Source organism: Manis pentadactyla, chromosome 2, assembly GCF_030020395.1.
Source record: "Manis pentadactyla isolate mManPen7 chromosome 2, mManPen7.hap1, whole genome shotgun sequence".
Classification (NCBI taxonomy): domain Eukaryota; kingdom Metazoa; phylum Chordata; class Mammalia; order Pholidota; family Manidae; genus Manis; species Manis pentadactyla.
The window spans coordinates 150232995-150249933 of NC_080020.1; the positions used below are offsets into that span (position 1 = coordinate 150232995).

Here is a 16939-nt window from a genome sequence, read left to right on the forward strand (position 1 = left end):
AGCCAAGCCAAAAAAAACATACCTCGGAAAAAACAAAACGGGACCCCTCTTAGCCCACCCCACCCCCACCCACAAAAAAGTTCTCCTAGTAACTGTGTTTTTCACATTTTATAAATAGTAACTTCTTAAACCTGCACCTTCTTCTTTGTCCACAAATTGTCACATTACAAAAAGGAAATGTCAATTAAATACATTGTTAATGTTACTATATTAAATCTCTCTGCTGCAGCAAACTGCTGGTTAGCCCGATACTTCACACCACCTGTGCCCACTTCCGATAAAACCAACAGCATGTTCATCGTCTCCACCTTCAGACACCCATAGACAGAGTCATTCAGGGACAAGGAATTCTGGAGCTGAAGGAAACGTGTTTGCTTCTGGTCTGATGCTCGATCCCAAACACTGATAGCACCTGATGGTAGAATCTGAACAGCACCAGCTGCATTGCAGCCTTGATTTATTTTTGAGTAAGGAAACGAAGAGAACGGGGGTAAACTGGTAGGAGAGGAGCGGGAAGGAAGGGGAAAAGAACCCCACACGCGGTGTCCGTGCACGCACACAGCTGTCCTGCACCGGCGCAGCTGAGCTCCAGTCACAAGGAATTCCAAGTTCTCGGGGTCCTGAAGACTCTGGGGGCCGACAATCCTCACCGCACTGCTTCTACCAGCTCAGAAGAGAAGTCCTGCCTAACGTCATGAAATAGACCTGACTGCTGCCGCCAGACCGCACGGAGGCAAAGAACACCTGTGAGAGCAAGAGAAGAAGGGGATGTATTTACTGCGTGCACACCATGCACACCGGGCAGCCACGCGCCCCGGGTGGTCACCAGAGCCACGGCAACTTGGGCACCCCGAAGACGCCTTCACATCAAATCTGCAACCGTGCCAACTTATCATTTGTAAGAGTGACCGTCTATAGAAAGTTATCACAACTAAGAAGGCTAAGTTAATTTAACTCCTCATACACAGCTTTACTATGAGACCTCAAGAGAAAAATGGGTATTTCTGAAACTGCGTTCTTTCTTTTTACCCCACTGCTAATAACATCCAAACGATAAATGTGTTTGGAAAACCCAGTGAGCAGTGAACAGGGAGGATTCCTCAATAACCTGATTTTTCTCTTTTAGGAAATTAAGCTAAAATATTACTAGTTATTTCACAGGATTCTATAATCAAAGTAATATAATTTACTTTTGTGCTTTTTAATAAACTTACGGGATATGACATCATGAATAAAAATAGTAAATGCCAAAGTTCAAAGACTATCAGTTATGGCCGTGTTGAATATACCTAGGAAAATATGAGCCAAAAAGATGGAAAAACCCTGGATTAGGCCTAAGGTTGTATGGATTTTCAAAGTGAAGATTTGGGAGATACTATGTAAGAATAAAAATGTTAACTGCATTAGCCAATGAGCTATGGGTCTGCTGGAGAGGCGGTGCTGTGACTGCGGTGCTGTGACTGCCGTGCTGGGTATGTAGCTGTGCACACCGGGGGACCAACTGCAGTCAACTTGTAAGCTGGCTACTAAGAAATTTAATGTATTTTAAGTGATGCAAGAAGTGGAAATGTTCTTAAAAGGCAAGTTTCTAAGACTGCAGTGAGCTGCCTCAGGCAGTCAGACATGTTTACATCCAAATGGAGAAAAGTTGGGCTTGGTGAAGACCCTTGATGTCCTCAAAGGAGGCCAGATGGGTCAACTACCCTCAGACATCTGCCTGCTCCACTCCAAGGCTGGTTTTGGGAGGGAGCCCTGGGGAGGGAGTAGACCCTGGAAAAGACAAGGATGTGACCAGTGTTGAAAAACAAAGGTTTTAACTGGGACTTCGATGCCACGAAGTCTCAGCTGCTGGAGGTGCTCATGCTTCTGCAGAAAACAACTTACCCTGTTGGGCATTTCTGACATGCAAACCATCAGGTTAGGTCACTACTCAAAGGGCAGACTAATGAGTGGTCTTTCTCAGAGACGTCAGGGGAGAGGGAACTGTTCCCCTACTCAACACTGCACTGTGGCCTCCTCCTCATCACAAAAGAATCCCACCTGTCTAAGCTGGCAGCTGTAACCTTCTCTACCCCTAAAGCAGACAGAGCCTAGACAGGTCACCCAATGGAGCTCAGAATGAAATCCAACATATGGTCATCCTGCAGGTAAGTATGTCTATCCCAACATGGCAAAAACAAAATAAAGGAGACCGCAACCCCCACAAATGGGTCTCAAAAGTCACTACTAAAAAGTTCCTTGTTGAAATTTAGTTCAGAATCTATCAAAATTCCAAAGAAAGGCTTCCCCAAATTCCATGGAAAATAAACCACGGCTAAAGGCAATAGCAACTAAAAGGTATCTATCAGGAAACCATTACCTTGTCATTGCGTTCACATAAGAATTTTAGTCTTTGAGCCCTTTTGTGCATAAACACACCATCCAAGTGTCCAGTTTCCACAGATCGGATCTCTATGGCCTTTTCTCCCCAGCCCATCGTCTGATTGGATCGAATATATGCTTTTTGAAGGGAGAAACACATGTTAAAATTAAGTCAATAGTTGTGAAAAGGTACTGGTTATGTGGCATACACACACACACACACACACACACCCCCTAAATGTCTAGCAAGATTTTCGTTTCTAAGGAACTCTGCCTATGTAACCTTATGGTCTATCCTGTGAAGTGGTCATCTGAACCCATGGTTGAATCTGTCAATTCCCTGGAGGCATCTCATGCTTACCTTGAGCAATGACCCCCTGAGTTTATAGCCAAGCACTCATATTGTCCTCAAACCAGTTATGAGGTAAGGCAGGCAGAAGGAATGACAAGTAGAGATAAATAATTTGGGATGTACACTTATATGCCATGAAATTTCAGAAATCAGCCTGTCCTCCTAAATGCACACCAGCAGTCTGAGAGGCTGTGTTTCTGGTGTGGCTCTGCCCCTCGGAAGAGCAAATCACTAGCCTTTCTCTGTCCATAAGTCAGTCAAAACAACATCTATTTTATTTTCCCTGGATGTTGTAAATAAATGAAGGACTGTGAATGACAGAGTTTTAAAAAGTATTAAATAATTACTTGGGTTTTGTTTTAAAGTAGATTATGACCAGTTTTGGTCTACCATATAATAACTTTACACCATCTGTTGTCAACCACTCTGTTAAAATGGCTAAAAGGTCCGGACATATGTAAAATTAGCATAATGAACGTAGGTGGTGTTAAGAGTAAGCGCCACTTTCACAACTGTCTCCTCTGAGTGGTCCATACCTACAGACGTTGGCATCTCTCCCCACTGCAGAACCACATCCTTGGTGATGCGTCCATAGGTGTTCACATAAACCCCTTCATCTTCATAGCACACCAGAAGCTCCATTCCATCTGTGTTGGGGAGGATGATGATCGCATGGGGTTTGATGCTACACTGGATCTAGACAAGAGGAATGAAGCACAAGAGGCATGTTTGGGGCTATTTCTATCCCTACGAAACGCTCAATAAGACTGTCTTGGTGAACGTGCTGGTTCCTATTCCTGGTGATAAATGCAGCAACTGGATAACATTTTGGAAAACCCATGTGACATATACCCCCAAGTCTACCTTTTACAAGTCATACACTCTATTAGACACATTTCCTGAGGCCCCCGGAACACATCTGCATTGTGGGTTCCATTAAATGATGTTCCTCGGACCATTCCCAACCCAGGGATGTTCGGACTACCAGCAAATACCCCCGGTCCATCCCATGTTAGTCAAAGCCAGGGCTAAGAGGTTCTCAGGAGGGCTTCACAGGGCCAGGAGAGTGGATTTCCACTTGTCTCAGAACATGGAGCTACTGAAAATGGCCCATCACTTAAATACTCACCCCTCACCAAGGGGAAGTGAGGAGTCCCTGCTTGTGTTAGTTCACTAAGCAGAGTAAAGAAAAAGTCAAAACAAAATGAAGCCAGTCAACCAACCATAGAGTGTGGGCTCTTTCTTACGTGTGTTGGTAGATAAATGTCATAGACTGATCCTGAATCCACATCAACAGCATGGAATCCAGCACAGGATCCATAGATCACTTTCAACCTCTGGCCTTCCTCCACAGTGAGATCCACCAGTAATGGCTTATGTACCAATTCTCCAAATGACTACAAAGAAGCAATCAAGAGAGAAAGCAGTAAGACTAGTAAAACTGATTTCTAACAGATCAAATTAGACAGTCCAGAGCCAGGGTACTCAACTGTGTAATTACTGAGCTGCCCGGCAACCACCATACACAGAAGTGCTTTACAAAATGAGTTTGTAGTTTACTACAGTTTTGTTGGTTCATCAGCACCTGGAAGACACTTCTTCCAGAAGCCATGTCTCATATCTGCCCACCTAGCCCAAGAATTCTGCTCTGTCACTTACTGTTCTACTATTTGTCTTGGTGAGAAAACTGAAGTGAAATAATCAGCATTTTCTGGAATGTACTATTCAAATGCAGACAAGGGAGAGGAAGAGGAGATGCAGGAGTACACATTGAGAGTTTCATCGGTATGCTCACCATAGCCACTACTTGAGCTACACAGACTTCTGCTTTAATTCTGACTAGAAGGATAGTGATGAAAAGCTGCAGTTACTATACTAGCCTGGATGGCCTCAGTTCTTCACTGTATCAATGCCTACAGCTCATGAAATCGATTTAAGTATATTTATAAAAGCAACTAGTACAGTACCTAGTACATACAGAATATTAAGACCAGATCTCAGAAGACAGTTGAAATTTTACAACTAATTACTTTTACTTAGTAATATACACACTTATATTTTTAGTAAATTTGGTAACCTCATTTATTCTGCTTTACTGGGGAATCAAGCCAACAAGCAATTAACAACAAGCCAACTGACATGTTTGAAATGTCAGTTTTCCAAACAATTGAAGCTTACCTTTAATAAAACATATCAAACATTTTAAAAAATTAGTATAGAATCATTTTGGATGAATAATTCTTAATTTATTGCACTAAAACAGCCCCAAGGGCTATGCTTATGGTTTTGTGTCTAGTATTAGCAATGATGTTAAGGTATTTATAGTATCTAATGTCATACACTGAGGAAAAGATGTGACAAGAATGCCAGGTTCAAAAAATCCCATAGGTTTTAAGGGCTTGTCTCATTATAAAGGTACACGGTGGCTTTGCACGTGAAACCAGAATCTTATAAAATTTTTAAGTAGCTATTCCTTTTCAAAATGCTGTTCTAAGTTACTTAGTAAGATTTCTTATATTACTGTTTTATTTTTTCAAAAAAATGTGTAACAGAACTATAAATATGCTTCTCTTTCAGCTGTGATACTCTTAATGATTATTCTTGAATGTACTATGAAGTCACAAAGCTCTTTAGTTCTTTGTTTAAAAATATTTTTAATTAAGAATTTCATAAATTTGTATTTAGTGCAAACTCTAGAATTATAAAAAATATTAAAAATGCCCACAAAATAACATATTTTGCTATAGATTTTTTTTAACAAAAATGGTATAGTATACAGATTTTTAACTTACTTTTCCTATTTAACATATAATACACCTTACTCCTTATATCATTAAGAGTTTCTGTCATTTAATTCTTAATTAGTACTCTTCTGAATTACCTGAAGGCTGCCTACTGTTGGATGGATACTTTTTTGTTATCAAAAATTCATCTACATCTTTATACACAACCATGACTTTAGTTACAAGGTCACAGTCTGCTTTTTAAATGGAGGTGGGGTTATTCTGTCTTTTCCTCTATTACCAAATTGGCATATTGATCAAAATGTCTGCCCTCTCTCTGGTAAAGTTACACGGTGCTAGTATGCAAGGTTTTAAACTCATTCCCTGGCTCTTGGTCACAGCATGCAGGTCTGACTCTACTTTTGAGTACACTTAAGCTGTTACCTTAAAGGCCATAAATTTGTGATATGGCTTGGGTGCCCATGCATAGACTTCCACAGAACTCTTCAGAGCAATTACCAGAAATTTGATTCTTTCATATTTTACTGAAAAAACAAACAAGAAGAACACAGGTCAGTATCAACATGAACTCTAAATCTGTTTAGGTGTTTCCTGTAAAGTATATAAAATGCCTTCTAGATTCATCCAAACCAACAGGAGAAACTGTTGAAATCAAGTTTCACAGTTTCCTTTTCCAATTCTTCAATGTGTAATTCATCCAGTTCCCATCTTTCTTGATGTTGTGTTGGACTCAACTGCAATACCTGGGTTACTGTCAACGAGTGCTGTCACCAGGGCTCCTGGCCTACCAGACTGTGAGAACTCAGTAATCAAGGGCAGTGCCACACACAGCACCCCCTAAAGCCTCAAGGGCTCAGCACTATTTCCAAAGGGTAAAGAGATTCATCAGCTTTGAGGCTCCCAAATTATACAACATTTTCCACGTGGCAGGACTAGCAGTGTGTCCTGCGTGGGGCTTACAGACTGGGGAACACAGAAGGCTGTGTCAAAATACTCATCAACTCAGTTTTAAGTCTGTCTGTTTCTGTGTACAAGGACCAGGTATCACTTCAAACCAGTTACTGATCCTCAGAGGTGAGGATTCTGTATCAAAAGAGCAAGAGTAAAGGAAAACTCTCTTCACCCCATATATAATAGATAAACAAACATGCCTCCTTTGCACAGCTGTTTCGGTTCTCTTACGACCAGGCAACTCTGATTAGAAACACATACTCTTGAGGGGTCCTGACCACACACAACTTACTGGTCTGTGCAGACCGACCAGTTTCTTTATAAGCTATCTAATATCAAAGTACCACCTGACTCTTCCTCTGTACATGAGAAATGGCCTGTGACCCTAACTCTACTTGTTAAATTCCATGTATTGTCACTATTCAATAAATCAGACATTAATGTTAAGTCACAAGGGATAAGAGGTTATCCAAAACAGTGCTGTTTAATAGAATTTTCTGCAATACTGGAAAGGTTTTTTATCTGTACTGTAATCTGTATCTGTGATATGATAGCCACTAGTTGCACGTAGCTACTGGGCACTTGGAATGTACTAGAGTCACTGAGGAACTAACTTTTCCAATTTATTTCATGTTAATTAACTGAAGTATAAATTTAAATAGCCCCCTGTTCTTGATAGAACCATACTATACAGCCCAGTTCTTGATAAACTAGGATTTCCTTAAATGCCAAGGTAACAAATGCATGGTATTATACACTTGTATCTCCAGAAAACATTTGTAACTCATTCTCCAAGAATGGTGGGGCCGAGGTCTGCTGTTTTGTTCTGATGAAAAGCCCAGTAACATTCTAACATATTTGCCTCTAGCTCCCCCTGTAGGACAATCTATTCATGTACATTTCAGCTGCCAGGAGCTGTTACATTAAATATGTACATTAAAAGTGTTACATCTCAACACACAAAACTATTTCACATAAACACACAGAAAAGATTTTTAATCCCCAAATCTAAACCAAGAGATAATATTGCTTTCCAGTTTCACTCAGAATCATCCCAATATTAGGATGGCCCTGCCATCATATTAAACAATGAGGTGAGTGTTGTGGACAGATTACATAAACAAGACAAGGTCAAAGACTGTAGTATTCCTGGGAACAGAGAAACTGACTGTAAATGACCTTTGAGCAACATGGGTTTGAACTGCATGGGTCCACTTATATGCAGATTTTTTTCAATATATACTGGAAAAGTTTTTGGAGATTTCAACAGTTTTGAAAAAAGTTTTCTCTAGCTTATTTTAAGAATACAGCATATAATACATGTAATATACCAAATATGTGCCTGACTGTTCATGTTATTGGTTAGGCTTCCAGCCAGCAGAAAGCTATTCAAGTTTTAGGGGAGTCCAAAATCACACACAGATTCCTGACTGTGCATTTCAGTGGCGGGGGGGAACCCTGCATTGTTCAAGGGTCAGCACTTTATGAACATAGACAAAAAGAAAACATAAGCAGAAATCAACATTCAATGAACCCCTTATGTTAATCAGTCTTCAGTGTATATACAGGCCATTTGTTATTTTCTCAACTTCCTATTTTAAATTCTATTAAAATATATCATCTCTTCAATAAAACTTTAATTTGCAGAGATGGGTAAGATTCCTCAAGGGAGGAACAACCTAAGACAGGCACAGTCACAGAGGGGCCATCAGGTGAGAAACTGGGGATCAACAGAGGTGAGGCTTAGAACCTCACCCCCCCGTTCTGAGAGAAATCTTCTGCATCCGTGGATGTTTTATTGCCCTTGTCTAGCTTGGATTAACACATAGTCTACAGGCACACATCTGATCATCTACGTTTGCTCTCTTACAGCACTAAACTATGTTTTCTACCTTTATCTTGTATCTACCTACCACTTCAGCATTTTATTAAAAATGATAATGATAAAGAGAGAAATGTGGTATCCACATATAAATCAAGTATAAAAATCAAATGAGTATTCATATTTGAACTGACTGTTTATAGTTCATAATGCATGAGCAAAACCAAAAGTTTCTGTGATGACTGCCCTTGTACTGTTCACCATGTAACTTATTCACTGTGTAAGAATTTGTTCTCCATGTAAGAACTTGTTTGTTATGCCTCAGAAGATTGGAGACTGACGAAAATTAGGCTTGGGGTGGATTAATGATTGTGCATTGAGCATTGACTCCCCTATACAGAATTTTATTGTTGTTAACAACCATTTGATCAATAAATATGAGAGATGCCCTCACAACAACAACAAAAAAAGTACACACTTCCAATTGTAAAATAAATAAGTAACCGGGATGTAATGTATAGCATAAGGAATATAGTCAAAATATTGTAACAACTTGGTATGGTGATAGCTGGTACCTAGAATTATCATGTATATAAATGTTGAATCACTGGGTTGTACACCTGAAACTAATGTAATGTAATACTGTGTGTCAACTACCCTTCAATAAAAAATAATTATCTACAAAAAAAAAAAAAAAAAACACACAAAACTTTAATTTGGCTTGGCTCCATTATTTCCCCTTGACCTCCAAAATTAGTATCAGTATTTTAATATTTTCTCACACACAAATTTCTTTTCGTTTTGTTCTTGTGAAATATCATTTCATGAGAACTATGGCATATACGCCAAGAAGAAAAAAACACAGTTAGTTGCCATGAACACTGATAGACCAGCTTAGACCCATTTACTACTAAGAAGCATAGTAGCTCTGCACAGTGCACTTAATTCGAAATGAAAAGCCACAGCTCTTTGGGCAAGCATTCTGTCAGTGACCACCCAGGACCCACAGTCCTCTAAATGGAGAATAAGCCTGCAGCACAAGGAAGGATTTGGATCGGGTGGCTTTCCTTTGGTAACCTTCCTGAGAGGAGTTATTATGAACCACTCCTACAAAGAAGAATGTAGACTGTCAGAGAGAAAGAGTCAAACAATTTTCTTACAACACCAACGGAGAGGATGAGATGGACAAAGGGCAGAGGGAGCAGTAGGAATGAATGAACTATGTTATGCTTCAAGGTGCACCACTTCGGAGACAGACGATGCTGCAGAAATGTAATAACAGAAATGAACTATGTGTATTAGAAACAAGATTATTAAAAGCCTCAATGAAAACATGAATTGTAAATTATTAAAAGCTCCAAAGAACATGTGAATTTTAAATGGAACATGAATTAATCCCTGGAAAAACAAAATCCTTAGGACCGTCCTGGAACTTACCAACTTTATAGTGTACACATCCTTCCAAATCCCCTACGGTTGTCCACCCCTGCTTCTTCTCAACTTCTGGATCATTGTGAAGTATTTTATTTCTTAACCAAGACAAATAGTAGACACGTAACTTATCCTTTTTGCCTAGCAAAATAAAGTAAGTATTTTACATGCATATTCAAAAGTAGGTATCATTAGTAACAACAGTAACCAAAAGAATTTCAAAAAACAATAAGTATAATCCCCTTAACAGAACCATTCTCTATCAGTTTTACAAGAAACTCAATTCAAGCTATTCAGAGGGACTTTTGAAACCCCTACATTATTATCACCATGTGTAGGCCTGAGTTAGAAGGAAAGATTTTAGAAAAATAAAGAATTCACATTTATGTAGATGAAACTGTATCAATAAAGCACAAAATAATACAAACATATGCACAACAATATAACTGATAGAGCTTGTAAGATGCTTTCACTTTTGGTTATGTCATCTGATTTTCAAAATCCTCCAGAGTAGCTATTACTCCCCATTTGACAGCACAAAGGGTTGAATAAATAACCCAACACAGGGACTCAAATCCAGCAAAAAGCAAGCTGTAGAGATGTGTGCATCTTCAGAACTGACAACGGACTCACATCCAGAATGTGTAAAGAATTCCTATACATCAATTAGAAGAGAGGGAACCCAACAAACAATGGAGCAAGCAACTAACTAGACGGCAAAAATAGTAATCTCACAGATTCACGAAAAGGTACTTGCTCTCAACAGTCAGTAGTGAATGCACATTAAAACCATAAAGAGATACAATTTCATACACCAATCAGAAGACTGAGAATTGAAAAGTAATAGACTGAAAGTAGGGACTGTGTGGAGTAACTAGAAAATTTAGTAACTAGTGTTGTAAACTGAAAACCATTTTAAAAAGCTTAGCATTATCTATTAAAGTAGGATATATATGTACACCTTCCTTTTTAACAGGTAATTTATTTCTCTCTTAATACAAACGTGTGTGTATGAACCCCCATATATATGAAGAAGACAATGGTCATGGCAGCATTGTTCATAATAGTCCCAACAGGTAAATACAACTGTCTATCAACAGCAGAATGCATAACCAAATTGTGGGACAGTCATACATAAGAATAAAGAGGAACAAACTATAGCTATAAGCAACAATAAAAACAATGTTGAGCAGATGAAGCCAGACACATCAACAAACTAAAGAAAAATCATGACTATATCAATAGATGCAGAAAAAGCATTTGACAAAACTTAGCACCCTTTTCATGACAAAACTTCTCAAGAGAACTGCCTCAATTTGATAAGAAACAACTACACACAACTTACAGGTAAAATCCTATGTAATGATGAGAAACTAGGTAACTTTCCTCTTTTAAGATGAGGAACAAGGGAAGGACATCCCCTTCTCACCACTTACCTTAAACATCATACTGGATGTACTAGCTAATGCAGTAAGACAGGAAAGGAAACAGAAGGCATACAGATTGGAAGGAAGAAATAAAATTATCTTTGTTTACAGAAGATACTATTGTCTAGGTAGAAAATGCTGAAGAACTGGCAAAAAAAAAGCTCCTGGAACTAGTAAGTGATTATAGCAAGGCTGGAAGATACAAGGTTAATATACAATAGTCATCCATTCACTTTCCTATCTATATACTTGAAACAAGCAATTGGAAATTTTAAAAAACAGTTTAAACTCTAACAAAATAGTTTTATACAAGATCTCTATAAAGAAAACTACAAAATTCTAAAGAAAGAAATCAAAGGAGATCTACATAAATGGAGATAGTCAATGATCATGGATAAGAAGACTCAATATTGTTGTCAGTTCTACCCAACTTGACCTATAAAGTCAATGCAATCCTAATCAAATTCCTAGCAAGTTATTTTGTGAATATTGATAAACCGATTCTAAAGTTTATATGGAAAGTCAGAAGAACTGTAACAGCCAACACATTATTGAATAAGAACAATGTGGAAGACTGACACTATCCAACTTCAAGATTTACTACAAAGCTATATAGTAATCAAGATGGTGTGGTATTAACAAAGTAAGAGACAAATAGATCAAAAGAACAAAATAAAGACCCGGAAATTGGCCCACAAAGAGGTAATAAACTACTTGGACAAAGAAACTGAGGCAATTTGAATGGAGAAAGGAGAGTCTAGTCAACCAACGTTGCTAGAACTGGACATCCACATGAGAAAAAAAAAAAGAAAGTGAATTTACACAGATGCTTTGAAAACTTGCACAAAAGTCAACTCAAAATGGGTCATAGACCTAAATATGAAACGTAAAGCTATAAGCTTCTAGGAGATATTAACATAGGAGGAGAATTAGGTACAATCTCCTCAGTACTTTATTAGGTTTATTAGGTCACGCATTTGGTGTTAAAAAAAACACTGCTAAGTTAGACTTCACTAAATGAAAAACTTCTGTTCTGCCAAAGACACTGTTAATATGCAGACAAGCCCCAGCCTGGAAGAAACGATTTGCAAAACACGTATCTTGATAAAACACTTGTGTCTAAAATACACAAGGAGCTCTTCAAACTCAAAAGTAGAAAAACAATACAACCTAATTATAAATACATTTTAGTACATCTATGCAAAGAACATTCTGTAACCGTGTGAAATGGGTATCTTGTAGGAGTATTTAATAACACAGGAAGAGCAGGCCACATGGTTTGGACAAACAGAAAAGGATAGGATACACTCTCCCCTCTGGGCAGTGGTTAATATTGGTGGCCTGGAGGCTGGACACGGAGGGGGATGCTAACTATATGTACAACAGTGCATTCAACATCTGTTAGAACTAGCCAGTCAGTATGTGCTGTCACATTATTCTTGCGTATTCTCTATGCCTCAAATAGTGCATGCCCACTTTTGTACAGATTTTCTCCTGTTAAGCATTCTGAGTGTGCATATGCTTATAAGATTGGAGGTTAAAAAAAGTTAATAGATATTTATACTTTTTAGTTCTAACTTACTTTTCTGCAGTAGCTTCTTACTTTCTACAATGAACACATGTAATTCATACTAAGAAAAATGCTCTAAAAAGAAACTTACAGTGTTAATTGGCATAAGGAAGGAACATCATACAATACTTTAACCACTATGATAAGGAATGGCTGCTTTTCCATGAGAGCCCTATGGGAGGAAGCAGACAACCTTCACCCTGGATGTACCCAATTACACCCAACCAGCAGTAAGGGCAGCACGTGGGCTGTGTGGGAGACACCTGCTCTAAGTGCACGCCCCTGTGCATTTCCAGACTGCTCTGCAGACAGTCTGACTGTGACAGTGGACATCTGAATACATTCTCCTATTGTATTACTGTAAAATGCTAGTTTTATCTCACTTAACTATATTACTTTAGAAAATGAGCTAAATAAAGTTTAGTGCTGGGAAGCACTGTGTTTTTAAACAGTGATCTACTAAATAAACACTTACCAGATATCGTCACCAAGACATTCAAGCCTTCAAGGACATCCATTTGTTGAAATCGTCTTCGGTTGATCAGAGGATATACCTTCCCTTGGCCACTTCTGTCCAGCAGCATCAGGCCACTCTCTGTACCCACTAACAAATTCACTCCTGTTTCAAAGACACAGAAGGGCCTACATTTTACACTGTGCTTGGCAAATTACCTGGTTGTATGGAAAGGATAATACCACCTCTCTGGAAAAGAGTGTTTCCTTAACTAACTCCCATAAAGAAAGGCTTAGAATAGTCACAGGTTAAAGTAACCGACTGCAACAAATCACCATGGAGGAGGGGTGGGGAGGTAGTCACTGAAACCCAGACAAGGACCTTAAGGGGGAGGTGAGCGAGCCTCGTCCTGATTTCCTTCTCCAGCCGCCAGATCCCTGCTCTTCCTCAGTCCCTCAGAATGTATCTCGCTCATCATCTCCGTGGTATTACGGGCTCTACATCTCATGAGCCACATTAGACACTTTAACAAAGCTTCGTCTGCAACCATCATCTTCGTGCTGCCTTCATCTGTCTTTACTTTCACAGGCAAACTTCTGAAATGAGCTTTATAGAGGGAGCCCCCTTAAGTCCTCAAAAGTTTGTGATTCGCTGGCTTCTATCACTTGGATCAATGTTTTCTTACAGACCACCCTACATTGCCATCAAGGAACAACTGCGCCCTGTCCTCTGCCCCTTGGTCTCTGAGGGGCACTCAACAGGGGGTGTCCATGTGGCACCCGCCCTCTGACAAGGCACTGCCAGGCTTCCGCCATCTTCATCCCTGCTAACACGCGCCTTCCCCTGCTGCCTCCGTGCAGGCAGCTGCACCGTCCATCTGCTGGAGGAGCACCTCAGGTCCATTAGCTCCTCACTCCATACCCCACCCTCTCTGCTTTCCGACCTATAAACCTCTCCTGAAACCAGCTTCTTGACTTTTGCTGTTTCTACCGAGAGCACCACCCTCTCCCATAACTGTTCCATGAAACTGGCCACACCAGCCACCAGCACCACAGGCCTCCTTCCTTTTCCCCTTCCTCTGCCCTCCCCCAATGTCAGGCTTCAGCCACCTTATAACTGATGGCTGGCAGAAGGGGCTTTTAACTGAGGCCGAGACAACGGCACCCCTCTGCCCTCTCAGGACCGCATATCGGAACAATCCTAATCTTCCTACAGTACCTATGCAGTCACACTGCATCATTAAAAAGTACACTCTCTGTGGGAAAGCGCACAAAAGCCTTGACCTGGTTTTCAAATCTCTGCTCCTTGAGCCAACTTCTCCCTGGTCGCCATTCACTTACTTCCCCAAATGCACTTGCTTGCTTGGTCTAAACCTTTCCTGTCCCATATAACTTTGTAACATGCAACACAAATCACCTTATATCCCCAGGGGAACTGACTGGGCACATGTGTTTGCACTGATTCCTTAACCTGGGTAATAAACTCACTGAGACAAGGAATAAAGTATTTCTGCTCAATCAGTATTTTCAAGCAAATGGAATGACAAGGAAGAATAGCAAGTACTTCTTAAACTATGCAATACACATCACATACACATCACACACACACACACACACACTATTTCCAGAAAATATCAAGTGAACACTTGTGAAGGCAACAACACACACACACACACACACACACACACACACACACACACACACACACACACACACACACACACACACACACACCCTATTTCCACAAAATATCAAGTGAACACTTGTGAAGGCAACAAGAAATACCCTCAGTCCTCTCCTCTCTCAGCTTTGTGTTGAATAGGAGAAACTCCAATGCCTAGAGAACAGTATGCAGGACAGTATGCACCCAGGCAACCCTTGTGAGGACTGGAAGCTCCTTTCGGAGCCTGGGGGAAAGTGTGGAACCTGGGATTTACAAACATACTTACTGTCATTGCTACTCAAATGTGAATAAGAACTTCAGAGGCTAACAGAGCACCAGGCACACACACACAGAATTATGGCAGAATAGAGTCAGAAGCACTGCAGGCTCTGAACTAACAAACCACCATCCCAGAGTCATCAAAAAATGTAAAGCACGTAAAGAAATCCTCATGAATTATTAGAAAAGACATCTCCAGTTTCTGATAATAGTGTCCATTGATAGAAGTCCCTACTAAAAACCAGGTTCCAAGCACCAAATATGGGTTCCCTGTTTTGCCCTGTGGAAACAGTGTCCATTTCACAGAGCAAACCCATGTGCTGAGCTGCCCCGTTCCCCTCTACAGCACAGGTGACTTTCCAGCTAGGAGATTTTAGTGAGACAGTTTTGACAGAGCCTGGCAGGCAACAAATCAGCTTCAGGAAATCTGAGGGAAGTCTCTGAAATTTAGGGGATATGGTAAAAACCTGAGGATTCACTCCCCATCTAGAATGATCCTTAAAAACAAACAAACCCCTCAAAACATGCTCATTTGTACACCGTAGGAAAAGGCTTATTAGAATTGCATGTGTCTTTTTCCATCACCTACAGTTAGGACTTTGAGAATGTACCATCTGGACAAGCCCTTCCTTACTGTGACCTCCATGTGGTGAACACTGCAAGTTGCTACTGCATGCTTGAAGTATGGCTGGTGTAACCAAAAAACTGGATTTTCTATTTTAATTCAATTAAATTTAAACAGCTACCTGAGACTAATGTTGACATAATAACCAGTCCAGGTATGGATGATACCAATATTTCATTAATCAGGTATCATGGCTTTGAACTAGAGCTCAAGCATGGGCTTATGCTTGTTAAGGCTTACAACAGAAAAGGTCTTTAATTAGAAACATCATACACATTAGTGACTCAATGCTAAGAAAAAAAAACTGCTATCAAATTAAAAATATTAATCATAAGACTAAGAAAATTTAATGCTCCGCTCATTTGCATATACTTTCACTTCGGAGGTTGGCCACATTTCCAAGACTACCTTCCTATCTATGTAAAATTTATTTGGCTGTTATTCTGAGTGTTTTCCCTCAACACACCTACGTAATTCTAAATAGCTTTAAAGTTATTTACTGCAGAAAAGAGGCCAAACATTAACTGGTAGAGCTCTCATTCACAAAGGCTCCACTTTATGTTCTATTTCATCATCTCATGTCCTATTCCCTTCCTGTTCTGGTCAATTATCAAGCAGACAAAAACATCCATGTCAAGAATCTGCTAATAATCACTCCAAATATGAACCTTATTAAATCATCCTCTTATATGTGGTTTCCAAAAACAAACAGCATTCAAATTATCAATCAAGATTTTACAGTAAACAAGAATGAAGGAATAAAATATAAAGCTGAAAACATCTTTTCTTACACATGAAAACTGCCGTACTTTGGCACTTACATCCCACCTTCTAACTCTGCACTACATACTGAACTGTGATTATGTAAAGTGCCAGGTGCTAGCAGTCAAAGGAACAGAGGAAGTTACTGGAAAGTAACTACCTTGGGAATTATTGGCCTGTGAAAAAATTTGAGTTGCATGCAATTATTAAAATGCAGTAATTTTTAATAAATACCCTTCTTAAACCTTTCAGCTGTTAGATGTAATTAAATTTTATAATGCTAACTGGTATAAATTAGCTGTACTGTAGATACACTAAGTAACTTATACATAAGCTGTGCTAGGAATTGCAATTGCACACACAGGAATCTGGTGTGGTTGGTGGGGAAAATGACTAAGAGCTCTATAATGTGATTAAACATTTCCTTTAAATTCTATGATAAATTATGGTACAGGCAAATAACTGTTAAGTTCAGACAATTCATTACGTATTTAAGAAT

The 16939-nt window shown here is 39.5% G+C and overlaps 1 protein-coding gene across 50 annotated transcripts in view; it reads right to left on the bottom strand.

The window, feature by feature from the left end:
• Positions 1 to 419: 419 nt before the first annotated feature.
• MAP4K4 (mitogen-activated protein kinase kinase kinase kinase 4) overlaps positions 420 to 16939 on the bottom strand; it is a 197964-nt gene continuing 181444 nt past the window's right edge. For 26 of the 50 annotated variants that reach the window (XM_057496903.1, XM_057496920.1, XM_036907335.2 and 23 more), the window contains 7 exons: positions 13134 to 13277; positions 9668 to 9802; positions 5881 to 5981; positions 3961 to 4110; positions 3250 to 3409; positions 2360 to 2499; positions 420 to 744 (listed from right to left, as the gene is read on the bottom strand). In XM_057496903.1, coding sequence (XP_057352886.1) covers positions 661 to 744; positions 2360 to 2499; positions 3250 to 3409; positions 3961 to 4110; positions 5881 to 5981; positions 9668 to 9802; positions 13134 to 13277 — 914 coding nt within the window. In that variant the 3' untranslated portion in view covers positions 420 to 660. Of the gene's footprint in view, positions 745 to 2359; positions 2500 to 3249; positions 3410 to 3936; positions 4111 to 5880; positions 5982 to 9667; positions 9803 to 13133; positions 13278 to 16939 lie in introns of all 50 variants that reach the window. The other 24 variants (XM_057496893.1, XM_057496902.1, XM_057496894.1 and 21 more) reach the window with 1 other exon arrangement.